This window comes from Gymnoscopelus microlampas, assembly GCF_963454915.1.
Source record: "Gymnoscopelus microlampas genome assembly, chromosome: 9".
In the NCBI taxonomy this organism is placed as follows: domain Eukaryota; kingdom Metazoa; phylum Chordata; class Actinopteri; order Myctophiformes; family Myctophidae; genus Gymnoscopelus; species Gymnoscopelus microlampas.
The window spans coordinates 16,045,656-16,059,393 of record NC_139946.1 but is presented as its reverse complement, the minus strand read 5'-3'; the positions used below and the strand labels follow the sequence as shown (position 1 = coordinate 16,059,393).

General features: G+C 43.9%; 1 protein-coding gene across 1 annotated transcript; it reads left to right on the top strand.

Moving 5' to 3' along the window:
* The first annotated feature begins 8,381 nt into the window (after positions 1-8,381).
* Positions 8,382-13,533, top strand: b3gnt7 (UDP-GlcNAc:betaGal beta-1,3-N-acetylglucosaminyltransferase 7). The gene is made up of 2 exons (XM_084066437.1): positions 8,382-8,597; positions 10,636-13,533. Coding segments are annotated over exons 1-2 (1,275 nt in total). The 5' UTR covers positions 8,382-8,595; the 3' UTR covers positions 11,909-13,533.
* Positions 13,534-13,738: the final 205 nt, after the last annotated feature.

Genomic DNA, 13,738 nt, shown 5'->3' with positions numbered 1-13,738 from the left:
TCCTGCTGGACGCTGTGGCTGCATGGACGCCACGTCTCCCCCCTTCGCCAAGCTCGTATATCTGACAGCTGCACTGTCTGCACATCTGCAGTGTAAGGCCACTATACCAATGCTGATAGCCACACTCATGTAGCCTACCATGCACAAACAATGAGAGAACAGAATAGAGTACAATCGAATAGAACACTGAAAAACAGAAAAGAACAGAACTGAATAAAAATGTATGTATTCAGTATGGAAGGTTGCCTTTATATAGCGCCTTTATCCAAAGCGCTTTATAATGAGTATTACTTTCACCCATTATGTGCACATTCACACACACCGACGGTGGTGGAGGACACCATGCAAGGCAGCAACCTGCTCATCGGGAGCAGTTAGAGATGCAGTGTGTTTCTGAAGGACACTTTGACACTAATCCAGGGGAAGCCGGCCGGGGATCAAACCGGGAACCTTGACCTTCCGATTCCCAAGAGGCCGCTCTACCCCCTGAGCCACTCTGCCTCTGTGATAGAATTAAACAAAAGCAGAGAATTTTCCTATAGAGAATTACATGAACTAGTTGGCTGGTATTAGTACATCCATTTACTCTCTTTTGATGTGGTTTTATTCATGGCGGTGTTATTGTTTTACATAGATATAGTGTTAGATAATATGACCTTGATCATTTTGAGGTTCTATAGAGCGTGTGTGTTGTGTTTGTATGTATGTCAGCTGAGTGGAAATTCACAATCCTGTCTCTGCACACAGAGCCTCAGAGAGGTCTTGGTTGAGAGGACAGGATGATGATGATGGCACCGCTAGGTTAAGATCTGCAGTTCCAACTAAGCTCTGCATTTAGCCAGCCCAGGGGACGGTATACTTCACCATCAATGTCATGCATTTAGCCAGCGGGCTGCAGCAGCACAATGTGAGGAAACAGGCACAGCACATGACAGTGTGACGCACACGCAGGTGGCCGTATAACCCTGGGGGGTGCGAGGGCCAGGATGATATCCTCCAGTCCAGCAGCCATCAGGACTGAGAGGAAGCCACTGCGTCCCAAGCCAAACACAGAGTGTGTCCACAGAGTGAAGGGAATTAAGCTTACGGACATGGAAAAGAATGAAAAACATTCTTACAACCATAAAGGTCTTTCACTGTATGCTGAAGACCCATTTTCATCGCTTTCATTTCTTTAACAACTTGAACACCCTGGCGTCCCTTTTCGGGGACGATCATTCGGAGATCATTCAAGTTCACAACTTGTTGCCATGCCACTTTTTAAAAAATGTTTGAACTTTTATATTTTATAATGGATGGAAGTCAAAAGGACTGTGATCATGCTGAATGTGGCTGATATAGATCATAGATGACTGACCCCATAGATGACTTTCATAGTTGGAATTCATTCATAATGTATCACTTAATTTTTGTACATTTGTATCCTGAGGAGACACCAAATGTATCTGTTGTGCCTTGAGATGAAAACATTTGGGAACTCCGGTTCAGGGAAAGATTAAGACTCAAGGTCTCAATTATCTTTCAGTCCCTGGCCCACCCAGACCCCAGTCCAGGCAGTTGGGTGGGCACACAAACATATACTTGAGCTGTGAGGCATGTGTGGGTCATGAAAGCTCCTATCGACATTTTATGTCCATAACCTAGGGATTACATGATGTTAAAAAAAATACAAATAAAAGATCTTAACAATACTCAGTTTGTCAGACATTAGTCCTGTTAGTCTGATAGCTACAATAGGCGAGGACTTGCTAATGCATACCTGGTAGTCTACAGTAGGTCACGGGCCCCGTTGCCCCTGTCCTTAATCCGTCCATGCCCTTGTTCTGTATTGACAATACATTTACTACGTTTGATCAACTATCAGTAAAGCTACTGATCCAAAGTTACATCCGCGGCTTTTGATCCCTCGATCCACCACACACCCTTCGTGGTGAAATACTTTGACCGAGTTTGACCGAGTTTTGACCGAGTTCTTACACCACTTCCGACTCTGAAAAGTACCTTGACAATAATCTATAGAATATCTATAGAATAATTTGCACTTTACTAATCTCCCCCTCATTAAATGATATAAAATCCTCATGGGAGGAGGAAGTGGGTTAGGAAATCTTTGGTGAACTATGGGAAGAGGCATTCAAAAGGGAACACACCTCTTCTATTTGCTCTCAGCATGGTCAGGTTGAAAGTGGTTAAGACTGATTTATAGAATGTGGTAGGAATCAATGGAATGTACTGTAAGTTAAGCATTAGTATTAAAAGACAAAAGCAGATCAAGTGACAAAACAAGAACTCCACTCAAATTGGAACAAGTGCATGTGTGTGTGTCACTGTGTCATGCTGGGTGTGAATGGGGAACAAGTTGTTCTGTGGTGAAGTAGCTACAGTCACCCAAACCCATATTCAGAACCAATAACCTACTTAATCTTGCTCATAATCAAATAATTGACACAAAATATTCTTATAGATTTGTATGATCGACTACATCGATTAGTCTGATTGCCCACTCAACCCTGTATTATACTTGTACAATGGTGGCGTATATAAAAATACTGAAAATTGCAGATCTACAAGCTCACAACGCATCGCGATGATGATGCGGTGTGAGCTTGTAGATCTTCATATTTATTCTTTATTTATATATTGTCTTGAACTGAAATAATATATTTACATAATCATTTTAAATCATTCTGTAAATAATTCCACAGTAAGAGTTAAACTGTCTGAAGGGAAACTCAATTACTTTTCTAAGGCTTGCACTGCACTGCAAAATCCTGAGCACTAATTTGACTCAAAATTTATTTTTAAACTGACCCAGAGTTAAATTAGCACTCTTATCGCTCTTAATCCAGAGCGATTTACAGTAAGCAGGGTAAACACATACATCAAATGCATAGAGACAGTGTAGTGCTCAGTAATCTACGATAGGTAAACCAATAACCTAGCATCAGTCTAAACAGTACAATATCAAGAAAATATTTAATACTTTGTGCATTGAAACTATACAAACTATAAGATGCCAGGTCAACAAATGGACCTGGCATCTGTCTAAATAACATGCTATCTAAATTACATTTAAACCTTTGCATAAGACTGCATGGTCACTGCATGTGACTCAATTGAGTCCTGATGTTCCTTACAGAGGACAACCGCATAGCCATCCAATGATATATCATGTGTGGGGTTATGGCCTTGCCAACTAATGTTACAACATGTGCACATTTTTCAAAAGACAGGTAAAGGCTAGTTTGCATGGCCACACCCGCACACACCAATAGTAGAACGAAGGCACTACATTCTCCCGGTGTGGGCTCCTCACTCGTGGCAGGTGATGAGCCAATAGGATACAACAGCAGTGAAAACACACAGAAATGTCTGTAGGGAGGAATTAATTGGCATAACGACTAAATTGGGTAGAAAAAAGGGGTAAAAAGTTAGCCAAAAAAATGTAATAAACAGCTGAGCCTTCTGTTTTATGCAGTAGGGTTGCCAGTCTGATATTATTGACGAAGAAGAGATTGATTAGGATTTGGAATTGGGTTGGGAATAGCATGACGTGACAACAACGGGCTGGTCGGTATGAACAGTAACAGTTGCTCACAGTACAGTTACAATATATATACCACGGCCGCATTTAACCCTCGCCTCAGAGAGCGTCCCCCCCCCAACCCAGGGAAAGAACAACAACACGTTCCCCTCATGCTTCAAAACAGGATTTTGGATCACAGCTGTGATCCAAAATCTCCCCCCTTCCTTTTCTTCTCTCTCCATTTCCTGCATCCAGCCAGTCATCCTTCTACTGACCATGTGCATCCTGTCACTGGTCTGGGTTATTTGTTCCCGTATTCCCCCACTGCCTCCCCACATGAGTGGTTGTTTGAATGCCACTATACCAGTGGTTCTCAACCTTTTTAATTTCAATGACCCCAATAACTCTGAGAGTGTCAGAGTTATGGGGCTCCATTTTCCCAAAAGTGAAAGCACCTTTGGAGGTGCGTTCTGTAGACATGCGATGGGGATGATTGGATGTTGTGTTCAAGATATATACTGTTTTCTTAAGAAATATAGGCCTCGCCCATAGTTTTTAGTGAATCTAATTACAGGCAAAAGATATGAAGTATGAAAATCGTGTTAGACGGGCACTGTCACATGATGCATAAGAACATTTGTGCCTAATTTGGTGTGTGTGTGTGTATGTGTGTGTGTGTGTGTGTGTGTGTGTGTGTGTGTGTGTGTGTGTGTGTGTGTGTGCGTGCGTGCGTGCGTGCGTGCGTGCGTGCGTGCGTGCGTGCGTGCGTGCGTGCGTGCGTGCGTGTGTGCGTGTGTGTGTGTGGGGGGGCCTGATTTTTAGCATTTGTGGCTCCCCCTATGTGTGTATGCCAAAGACAATCAAAGCGCAATCATTAGGGTTCCAGATAGACGTATTTGCTAATGCTACCTACAAGGTGTACCACCGGTTGAATGGGTGTGTCTGAATGGGTGTGCTTCTTTGAAACAAGATGGATTAATGAAACTGTTTCCCCGCACAGGTGAGGCCCTTCAGTCCCCTTTAAACCCAGCTACTGTACACGTCACACAGGTGACTTACCCAAAGTCACGACCCCGTATATATACGCTAATTCTACATTCTATAGGTGCGTATCACTTTCACTAATGCCTTGTTCTGCGTGTGTGTGTGTGTGTGTGTGTGTGTGTGTGTGTGGAATGAGGAAGTTCAGGCATGTGGGGTGGGATGGCGGGGGATCGTGCATGGTCGTCTGGGGTGGGAGAGATTGAGTGTCAAAAACTACACCGTTAATAAGAAGTGGAAAACCTTGCTGGTAACCTTTGGCCCGAAGGAAGTCTGTGCTAATCCTTTGTAGGCTTTAGCACACCTGGGGCGACTGGGGGGTAGGATTACCTCTGGTAGATTTGTACCCCTCCCCACCTCCCTGCCCCCCCATCCACCCTTAAATATGTAAGGGGCCCTCGCTTCCTCAGTCACTGAACAAGAATTTACTGCTGGAGTTTGGCTGATGGAATAAAGCAAGGGCCTTCACTCAGGTTGTGCTGTGAACATCCCTGTCAACTGTAGCTTTGCGTAACCCCCCCTTAATTGCCCCTGACAGCTTAGGAGGGGAAAAAATGCTCTAAAGCTGCCTGAGGCACCCAAAAGAGAGCAATGGAGTTTACAGTTACACAGTTTTACAAGTTGTTTGCAGTGCACGTAGGGCCTAATGCTTGAAGAAATGTGTTGATCTTTCCATCATGTTCCCATTCCATAGCTGTGGTTGAGAAGTCCGGCGGGAGTCGCTAATTGACTGTGTGACCTTCAGATAACTTTCAAATGCAGCGAGTCACAGGTTTGTGAAGTATCAATGATTTACAGAGGTGTACTTTCACTTAACTGTCCCTAGCGGCTAATTTCCTGAATGTATTGCAACATCAAAATGATCCTTTGTGGAAACGTGTGTGTGTGTGTGTGTGTGTGTGTGTGTGTGTGTGTGTGTGTGTGTGTGTGTGTGTGTGTGTGTGTGTGTGTGTGTGTGCGTGTGCGTGTGCACAACTTTCATGCATGTTGTGGTCCACAGTGAGACGTCACAGAGGGGCCGCACAGGAAGGCCCGCAGGAAGGTGAACCAGTGTGGGTTTTTTTCTCTCTTGGATTGATGCAGGCCGAGCAGTGACGGAGAATGATTAAACTTTTATCTCCTTCCTGTCTGTCGGTGAAGCCACCAGCCTTGGGTCAACATTGACCCACCATGGCCCTTCAAACACGCTGACCCACAGCTATGTACTGTACATACAGTCGTATACAAGCACAGCTTTAGGGGGAAAGTTAAGGGTTACATTCCCGAGAAGGTCAAAAATGTAAAAAGGGTGAATTCCAAATAAGCTCGCAAACGTTTGCATAGTTTGGTGACGAAGTGGCATAACACGCTGGTCTCTTGGGCCCTTGTGAAAAGGAGATTTTAAGGATCGCCATGGACAACCTCTCTCATGTTGGATTGTTCCCTTTTGTTGAGATGGAGGGGACATAAATCAATCTCAAAGGACACACAGTCCCGCTTTCTTAAACTGTTTGCAGAGAAGAAGCAGTTGTTGTGAAAAGGGTCCAGTTATGGTGAGCTGTTTTCAAAGGAGCTGCTTGTGAGTGAGAGAGGGAGAAACAGGAGATGGAGAGGCGTAAAAGCTGCCTCTTATGGCATGGCGTCTGCTTTTATCAGCTAAGCACATGGCTGTCTACTGATAAACATAGCTGACAGGGTGCCAAATGTATACTTAGTCATACAATGGTGTGGCATACCAAAAATGGCAGACCTACAAGCTCACGATGCGGCAGGAATGCGACGTGTCGTGATCTTGTAGATCTGCTATTTTCGGTTTGTGACTCTGACGTACGACGAAGTATAAATCTCCACTTGAGGATGTGCCCTGAGTGTGGCATCCTTCACCTCAAATCTGTCCCATCACAGTGACCTGGAGCAAACCTTGTTTTATATTGGACCTAGGGGGAAAAAACTAAACAAAGTGGAACGGTTTAAGTGAGGAACTTGAGATGATTATGATAAGTCAAAGTACAAAAGTATTAGCACCTTATGTCTAATCTCATGTAGCCTACATATACCTGCTGCTATGTGGACCTGCCGTTACCACTTTGTTTAACCTCATGTACTTACTGTATCTGCTGGTATATGCTTGTACAGTGTATATGTAGATATCTATTTTCTATTCTGCCCCTTTGACATGTTTCTTTACCGTTTTAAATGTCTTCTTGCTCTCCCTCTCTCCCTTAGTAATTTATAACTTGCATTAATAATTTAAATTGGCAAATTAAGTTATTTAACTAAAGGTCAAAGCAGTCAAATAATGCTAGTGGAGTAAACCAATATGTTTCCCTCTGAAATGACAGTGGAGTAGAGCAAGGGTTCCCAAACTGTTCAGGCTGTGACCCCCCAAAATAATCATATTTAAACTGGGGACCCCCAAAATAATAATATTTGAACTGGGGACCCCCCACCCTGACAAGCACTTGGAATTGTAGGCATTACATTAAGTTTGACTCGGTACCAGGTTAAATATTGTGAAAATGATAGTCGATCTACAAGCTCACAACATCTCGCGTTGTGAGCTTGTAGATCGGCTATTTTTTTTAAAAGAAGTAAGTATATGCACCTCTGAATTGCAGCTACTGTACTTAAGTCCAGTCCTACTTGAGTAAATGCACTGCATTCCACCACTGGCTATTTGTAGCCTACTTATTATACAGTTAGTTACGGAGCTGAAAGGTCGAGTAGATCTTGTGATAACACCTGGGAGAAGAGGATGCTGGGCTGGGCGGACTAGAGGCCATCCCTACCCAGTACCCTCCTCATATAGCCTACATCAGACAGCCCCCATCAGCCTACCTCCTCTTAGCCCACATCACTGGTTCTCAACCTGTGGGTCGGGACCCCCAGGGGAGTCCTCACATGATTTCGGAGGGTCCCCAGATGGCAGTGAAGTGTCCATTTAAGGACTTTTAAGACCTTTTTAATACTCAACAAACAAAAAAAAAGAAAGAAAAGAAAAAGACCATTACTGCATCAAAATTAATCAACAAAATATAAAAACTGGTAAAAGAAAAAAGAAAGAGGCAAAAAAATTGAAAATAGCTGATCTACAAGATGTGAGCCATTGTGCTATTTTCAAAATATGTATCTGTGGAACCGAGTCAAACTAAATGTAATGCCTCAACTCCGACATTCCAAGTGCTTGTCGGGGTGGGGGGTCCCCAGTTCAAATTATGATTATTTTGGGGGCGGTCTCCAGTTCAAATATGATTATTTTGTGGGGGTCTCCAGTTCAAATATGATTATTTTGTGGGGGTCTCCAGTTCAAATATGATTATTTTGTGGGGGTCTCCAGTTCAAATATGATTATTTTGGGGGGGTCTCCAGTTCAAATATTATTATTTTGTGGGGGTCTCCAGTTGAAATATGATTATTTTGGGGGGGTCCCCAGTTCAAATTATGATTATTTTGGTGGGGTCTCCAGTTCAAATATGATTATTTTGTGGGGGTCTCCAGTTCAAATATGATTATTTTGGGGGGGTCCCCAGTTCAAATTATGATTATTTTGGGGGGTCTCCAGTTTAAATATGATTATTTTGGGGGGGGTCCCCAGTTCAAATTATGATTATTTATGGGGGGTCTCCAGTTCAAACATGATTATTTTGTGGGGTCGCGGCCTGAAAAGGTTGAGAACCACTGGCCTACATCAGACAGCCCCCACCAGCCTACCTCCTCATAGCCTACATCGGACATCAGACAGCCCCCACCAGGCTCAGTAACGCCCACCGCGCCTTCATAAGCTCCATCCATCCCGTCAGAGTGGTTACTAGTGGTTAGTGCAGCAGAGCTTCAGACCCAGCCTGGTGCTGCTCATACTGGAGGAAAGTTAGTGCTTGCGTTTTCTGCTTTTCTCGCCCACATCGCTCTTATATTTCTGGAACGGATATAACTTGGGGAAACTGTTGAAACGGACAATATAACTCCATTTAATTACACCTGGGTTTTTTTCTGGGCTCAGCAAACCAGCGATTTTGTCTTGTCTTGCCTTGCAAGAATCACACGAGAAAATGTAAGTGGCATTAATTTCTACTTTACCTGTTTATTTGTTAAATAAGTGGTGTTTTACGTTGAACTTCTCACACAAACTCTCATAGATAATATAATAATATAGCCTGTGTTTGTCTTGATCGTGCGTTCAGTGATTTACGCGTAATTACGCACAGAACAGAACAGAATCTACTCGTCGTGTAGCAACCAGGTCTAATGAGAGATTGAAATCACCCGATTCACACAGAGCATCAAGTGTGTCCCAAGTAAAGTACGAAAGTAACAGTCTGCAGATCTCAGGTGCATCTTTGTTGTAGCCTACTTTGCAAATACAGCCTGCCTACAGTAGCTATACGTAATAGGTTTTGGTGGATTATTATTATTTAGTTTATTATTTATTATTAAGGCCTAAGTAATGTAGGTAGATTACCACTAATACCAAAACGCTCGCCCCAAAACACAGTCGCCCCGGGGCAAATCCGGCGCCGTATTGACCTGGTATTCCTAAACGTAACCTCAGTAAACTATGCCTAAACCTAAACTTAATCCTAAACTTAACCTCAGCAAAACTGCTTAAACCTAACCTTGTTATTCCTAAACTTAACCTCAGTAAAACTATGCCTAAACCTAACTCTATTCCTAAACTTAACTTCAGTAAAAATATGCCTGCTAAATCTAATCTTATTCCTAAACTTAAACTCAGTAAAACTATGCCTAACCAAAACTTATTTCTAACCTTATCCTCAGTCAAGAATACAAGAATACGAGAACCGCTGTTCTTTGTATTTTGGGGCGAGCTTTCACGTTACCGATTCCCACCACATAGGGAGTGTCTGCGCTGCAGCAGCCCCAGTCTGTCGTGATGAAATCGTGAGTGAAAAAGTGCAAAGGTGCCAAGCGCTCCACTAGCCTAGTTGGATCAAGAGTCAAGACTATCATAGATGCATTTAATAAAGTCTGACTTTTTCTTTCCTATATATGATATAGCCTGGCTACGAAAGCAAAAGTCAGACTTGATCAAATGCATGATGATAGACTTGACTCTTCATGCATGCAAGGCTAGTGCTCCACATCGCCTACAGTAGGCTATTCTATTCATGGTGCGATGATTACAAAGTTTAAAGAAGAAAAGAAGCAATACATCAATCAGAGCACTGATTGTTGCATCTGGGTGTATATCAGTATCACTGATTTGAAAATAACACATTGTAAGCTACTGATGAAGTAAACATGGTTAATTATCTATGTGGGAGGGGGGAAAAAATAAAATAAGAACTTTTGGTTTAAAATGTAGGGTTATGTTAATCAACAACACATGCAGTGATTTGGTCATTTTAGGCCCTAATAATGGTCTGGTTTATTTTATGTTTTGTTTTTAAATGTTTAGCCTGTTCCTCCTAAAGCTACCATAACAACATCATTATAATAACAATACACTGTTGGGATGGAAATCTGCACTCATGCGTTCTCATGCGTTCCCATGCGTTAGGCTATATATGTAGAAGAGAAAATATTCCCCTGTGGGCAATAAACAAAATGAGGGAGTGAGAGGGAGGCACCTCATTGCCAGCCAGTTGCAAGCCACTGCAACTATTATGCACGCAAAATACACATTTGAACCTCTCAGCAGAATATACGGTATATATGTCATTGCTTCTCCATATTATCCAACTTTTTGTGTTTTTTGTAAATTAATGTCCGACCTACTTGATCATACTACAGTGTCACACAAAAGTAGCAGATCCACAAGATCTATGAGCTTTTTTCTTTTTATTTGAATCCTGAAAAGTAACAATTTTGGACATACAGTATGAGGTTTCCACCCGACAGAGACGAGATGTATAGATATAGGCTACACACACACACACACACACACACACACACACACACACACACACACACACACACACACACACACACACACACACACACACACACACACACACACACACACACACACACACACACACACACTGACTGTCCTATCAAACAGACTTTGAAATGACATTGAGATTTACGTGTGTGCGTGTGTGTGTGGTGTTATTGTGTTCCTCTCCCAGGATGAACAACAGGGATCGATGGCGGGTGTACAAGCGAGTCAGTGTTATGTTCTTCCTGGCTGTGGTGGCGTTGACGGTCATGCAGCGGGGGAACGTCAGCACGGGGGCTCCGTTCCAGATCGAGAGGCAGACCCGCCAGGAGGCCTCCATGGGAGGAGGAGGGGACAGGGAGGCTGGCAGCGCCTCGCAGGAGAGGAGGGGTCTCTACCCGGGGACCAGCACTTTCTGGAAGACTAGCAAGCCCCAGCCGCCGGCGCCGGAGACGGTGGAGACCACAGAGGGGCCTGTCGTCACCCAGGACAACGGCCCCAGGACCTGGGACATAACCAGCTCCAACTGCAGCGCCAACCACAACCTCTCGAGGCAGGACTGGTTTGTGAGCCTGGAGGCCAACTTCAAGCAGTTCTTGTTGTACCGACACTGCCGGTACTTCCCCATGCTCATGAACCACCCGGAGAAGTGCTCCGGAGAGACCCACCTGCTCATGGTCATCAAGTCGGTGGTCACCCAGCACGACCGCCGCGAGATGATCCGCAAGACCTGGGGCAAGGAGCAGGTGGTGGGCGGCAAGAGGGTCAGGACGCTCTTCCTGCTCGGCACGCCGTCCAACGAGGCGGAGCGGGCCAACCACCAGAAGCTGCTGGAGTACGAGGACTACATCTACGGGGACATCCTGCAGTGGGACTTCCAGGACAGCTTCTTCAACCTGACCCTCAAGGAGACCCACTTCCTCAAGTGGTTCAACACGTACTGCCCCGAGGTGCACTACATCTTCAAGGGGGACGACGACGTCTTCGTCAGTGTGGAGAACATCCTGGAGTTCCTGCAGATCAGCCGGGGTGCCAAGGACCTGTTTGTGGGCGACGTGCTCTTCAAGGCCAAGCCCATCCGCAAGAAGGACAACAAGTACTACATCCCCCAGGCGCTGTACAACAAGACGCACTACCCGCCGTACGCCGGCGGAGGGGGCTTCCTGATGGACGGACCCCTGGCCAGGAGGCTCCACTGGGCCGCCGACACCCTGGAACTGTACCCCATCGACGACGTGTTCTTGGGCATGTGCCTGGAGGTGCTCCAGGTCACCCCCGTCAAGCATAACGCCTTTAAGACGTTTGGCTTGGTGAAAAATAAGAGCAGCAAGTTGAACAGAGAACCCTGCTTTTTTAGGAGCATGATTGTGGTTCACAAGCTGCTGCCGCCGGACCTGGAGCACATGTGGAATCTGGTGAAAAGTGATTTGATTTGCTCACAGAAAGTGGAGATCTTATTATAGCCGAGCGGCATCACCCAGGTGAAGGGGAGTACGGACCATAAGCTCTGCCTCGGTGGGTACGAGTTGGAGATTGTTTGTGCATGACAGACAAACAGAGTCGCGGGGGAGAGAGAGAGAGAGGGGGGAGAGAGAGAGAGAAGGGCAAATGTTAACTTCCGAGTTAACTCTGATTTAAGTTCTCCTTTATTTGGAGAAGGACCCGGACTTCAATATTTGAATTTCTATTTAAGTACCGCGACACAGGTTGTGTGGAGTGGCAGCCACTGCCGTCAAAGTAAATTATATGGAGTTTTCTATGTTGACTTTAGAATTATTTATATTCTCTTCTTGAAGGACTTTTATTGTCAGCAGGCAAAATCCCAGAGACTTATGACCCCAAGGTTGGAGCCAGTGTGGCATTAAGTGTTGCAACAAAGGACAGCCAGTTGCTCCACAACGTGTCAGGCTTTTGACCTTAAAGTACTGAGTGTTGCACCTGAGCTTCATGTGGACCAGAGCTTGACATGCGCTGGTAGCTCAACAACTGGGTCTCAGACCAGAGAAAGAAACTATTGTGTCTCTACCTCAGCGGTGTGTAGTTCAAACAGCCTCTCATCTCATCATAAGTCAGTGGTGGACAAAAGTACTCAACCACAGTACTGGAGTCAATGTATAGATAGATACTCATGGTCAAATATTTGATTCATACTTAGTAGCGTGCCGGTGTCGTGCTCAGTAAATAGCAGATCTACATCTTGTCAAGCTATTTAGCGCAGGCAGCACCAGTGTGCAACAAAGTATAAATAATGCTTAAGAGTGAAAGTTGCTCTGTCAAATTTGTAAAAGAAATACTTAATGTACTTTTTCCATTCCAAGAAATGCAGTGGAGTCAAAAGTACAACATTTGTCTTTGAAATATAGTGGAGTAAAAGTCATAAGCATACAAATACTCAAGTAAAGTACTAGTAAAAAATGTTTTACTTAAGGACAGTACTCAAGTAAATGTACTTTGTTACTGTCCACCACTGCTCATAGCTAAATATTTGGACATCTTTTCCTCTTTGTGAAACTTTTCCAGAATTCCATCATCTCACAGACATGGCTCTTCATGTAAGATTTAGCTCGGCTGCTGTAGCAGGAGACCTTGCACTTCTGTTAATAAGTTTGAACACACTGCCAAAATCCTGAGTGTTAATTTAACTCTGAGGGGGTTAAACATTTTACTCTTACGGGTCAATGTTTTGACTTTTTACACTGTTAAATTAATCCTCAAGGTTTTGCAGCAAAGCTCAATGCTCTGGACTTCTACTAGCATACTACTGGAAATGACAAAAAAAAGAAAGAAAGAAAATAAGAAACTTGTCTAAACTTGTTACATATAATGTTGTCCTTGAATTTGAATGTGCTGATATACTTGACATGACTTTGGGTTGAGGGGTTTACAATGAAACTGTGAAACAAATTATTAACTACTGCTGGTACGCGTATTATGACATGTTAACTTAAATAGTCCCTCCTCCTGGAAAAAACAACAGGGGGTTTGGGGGGCAAGGCGAGGGTGTGTGACGTTTAATTTAATGTGGGGGGAATTTAATGGTATTAATTCAATGATGTTCACTGATGATAGTACTGAATGTTGAAGGTGTAGTGGGTGTTGATTATGTCTGGATTATGTAAATATGTTGATTTGATTGAAAGAAATCAAAATGTACATAGGACTCATGTTTGTAAATAAATGCCTAAAAAAACAAACCATGGTCCTCCTCACCAAGTCCTTTCTAGAGTGTGTCCTATATCCGTGTTTCTCAAACGTTTTCGTGCCAAGGACCCCCAAATTGATATGTATTTGGC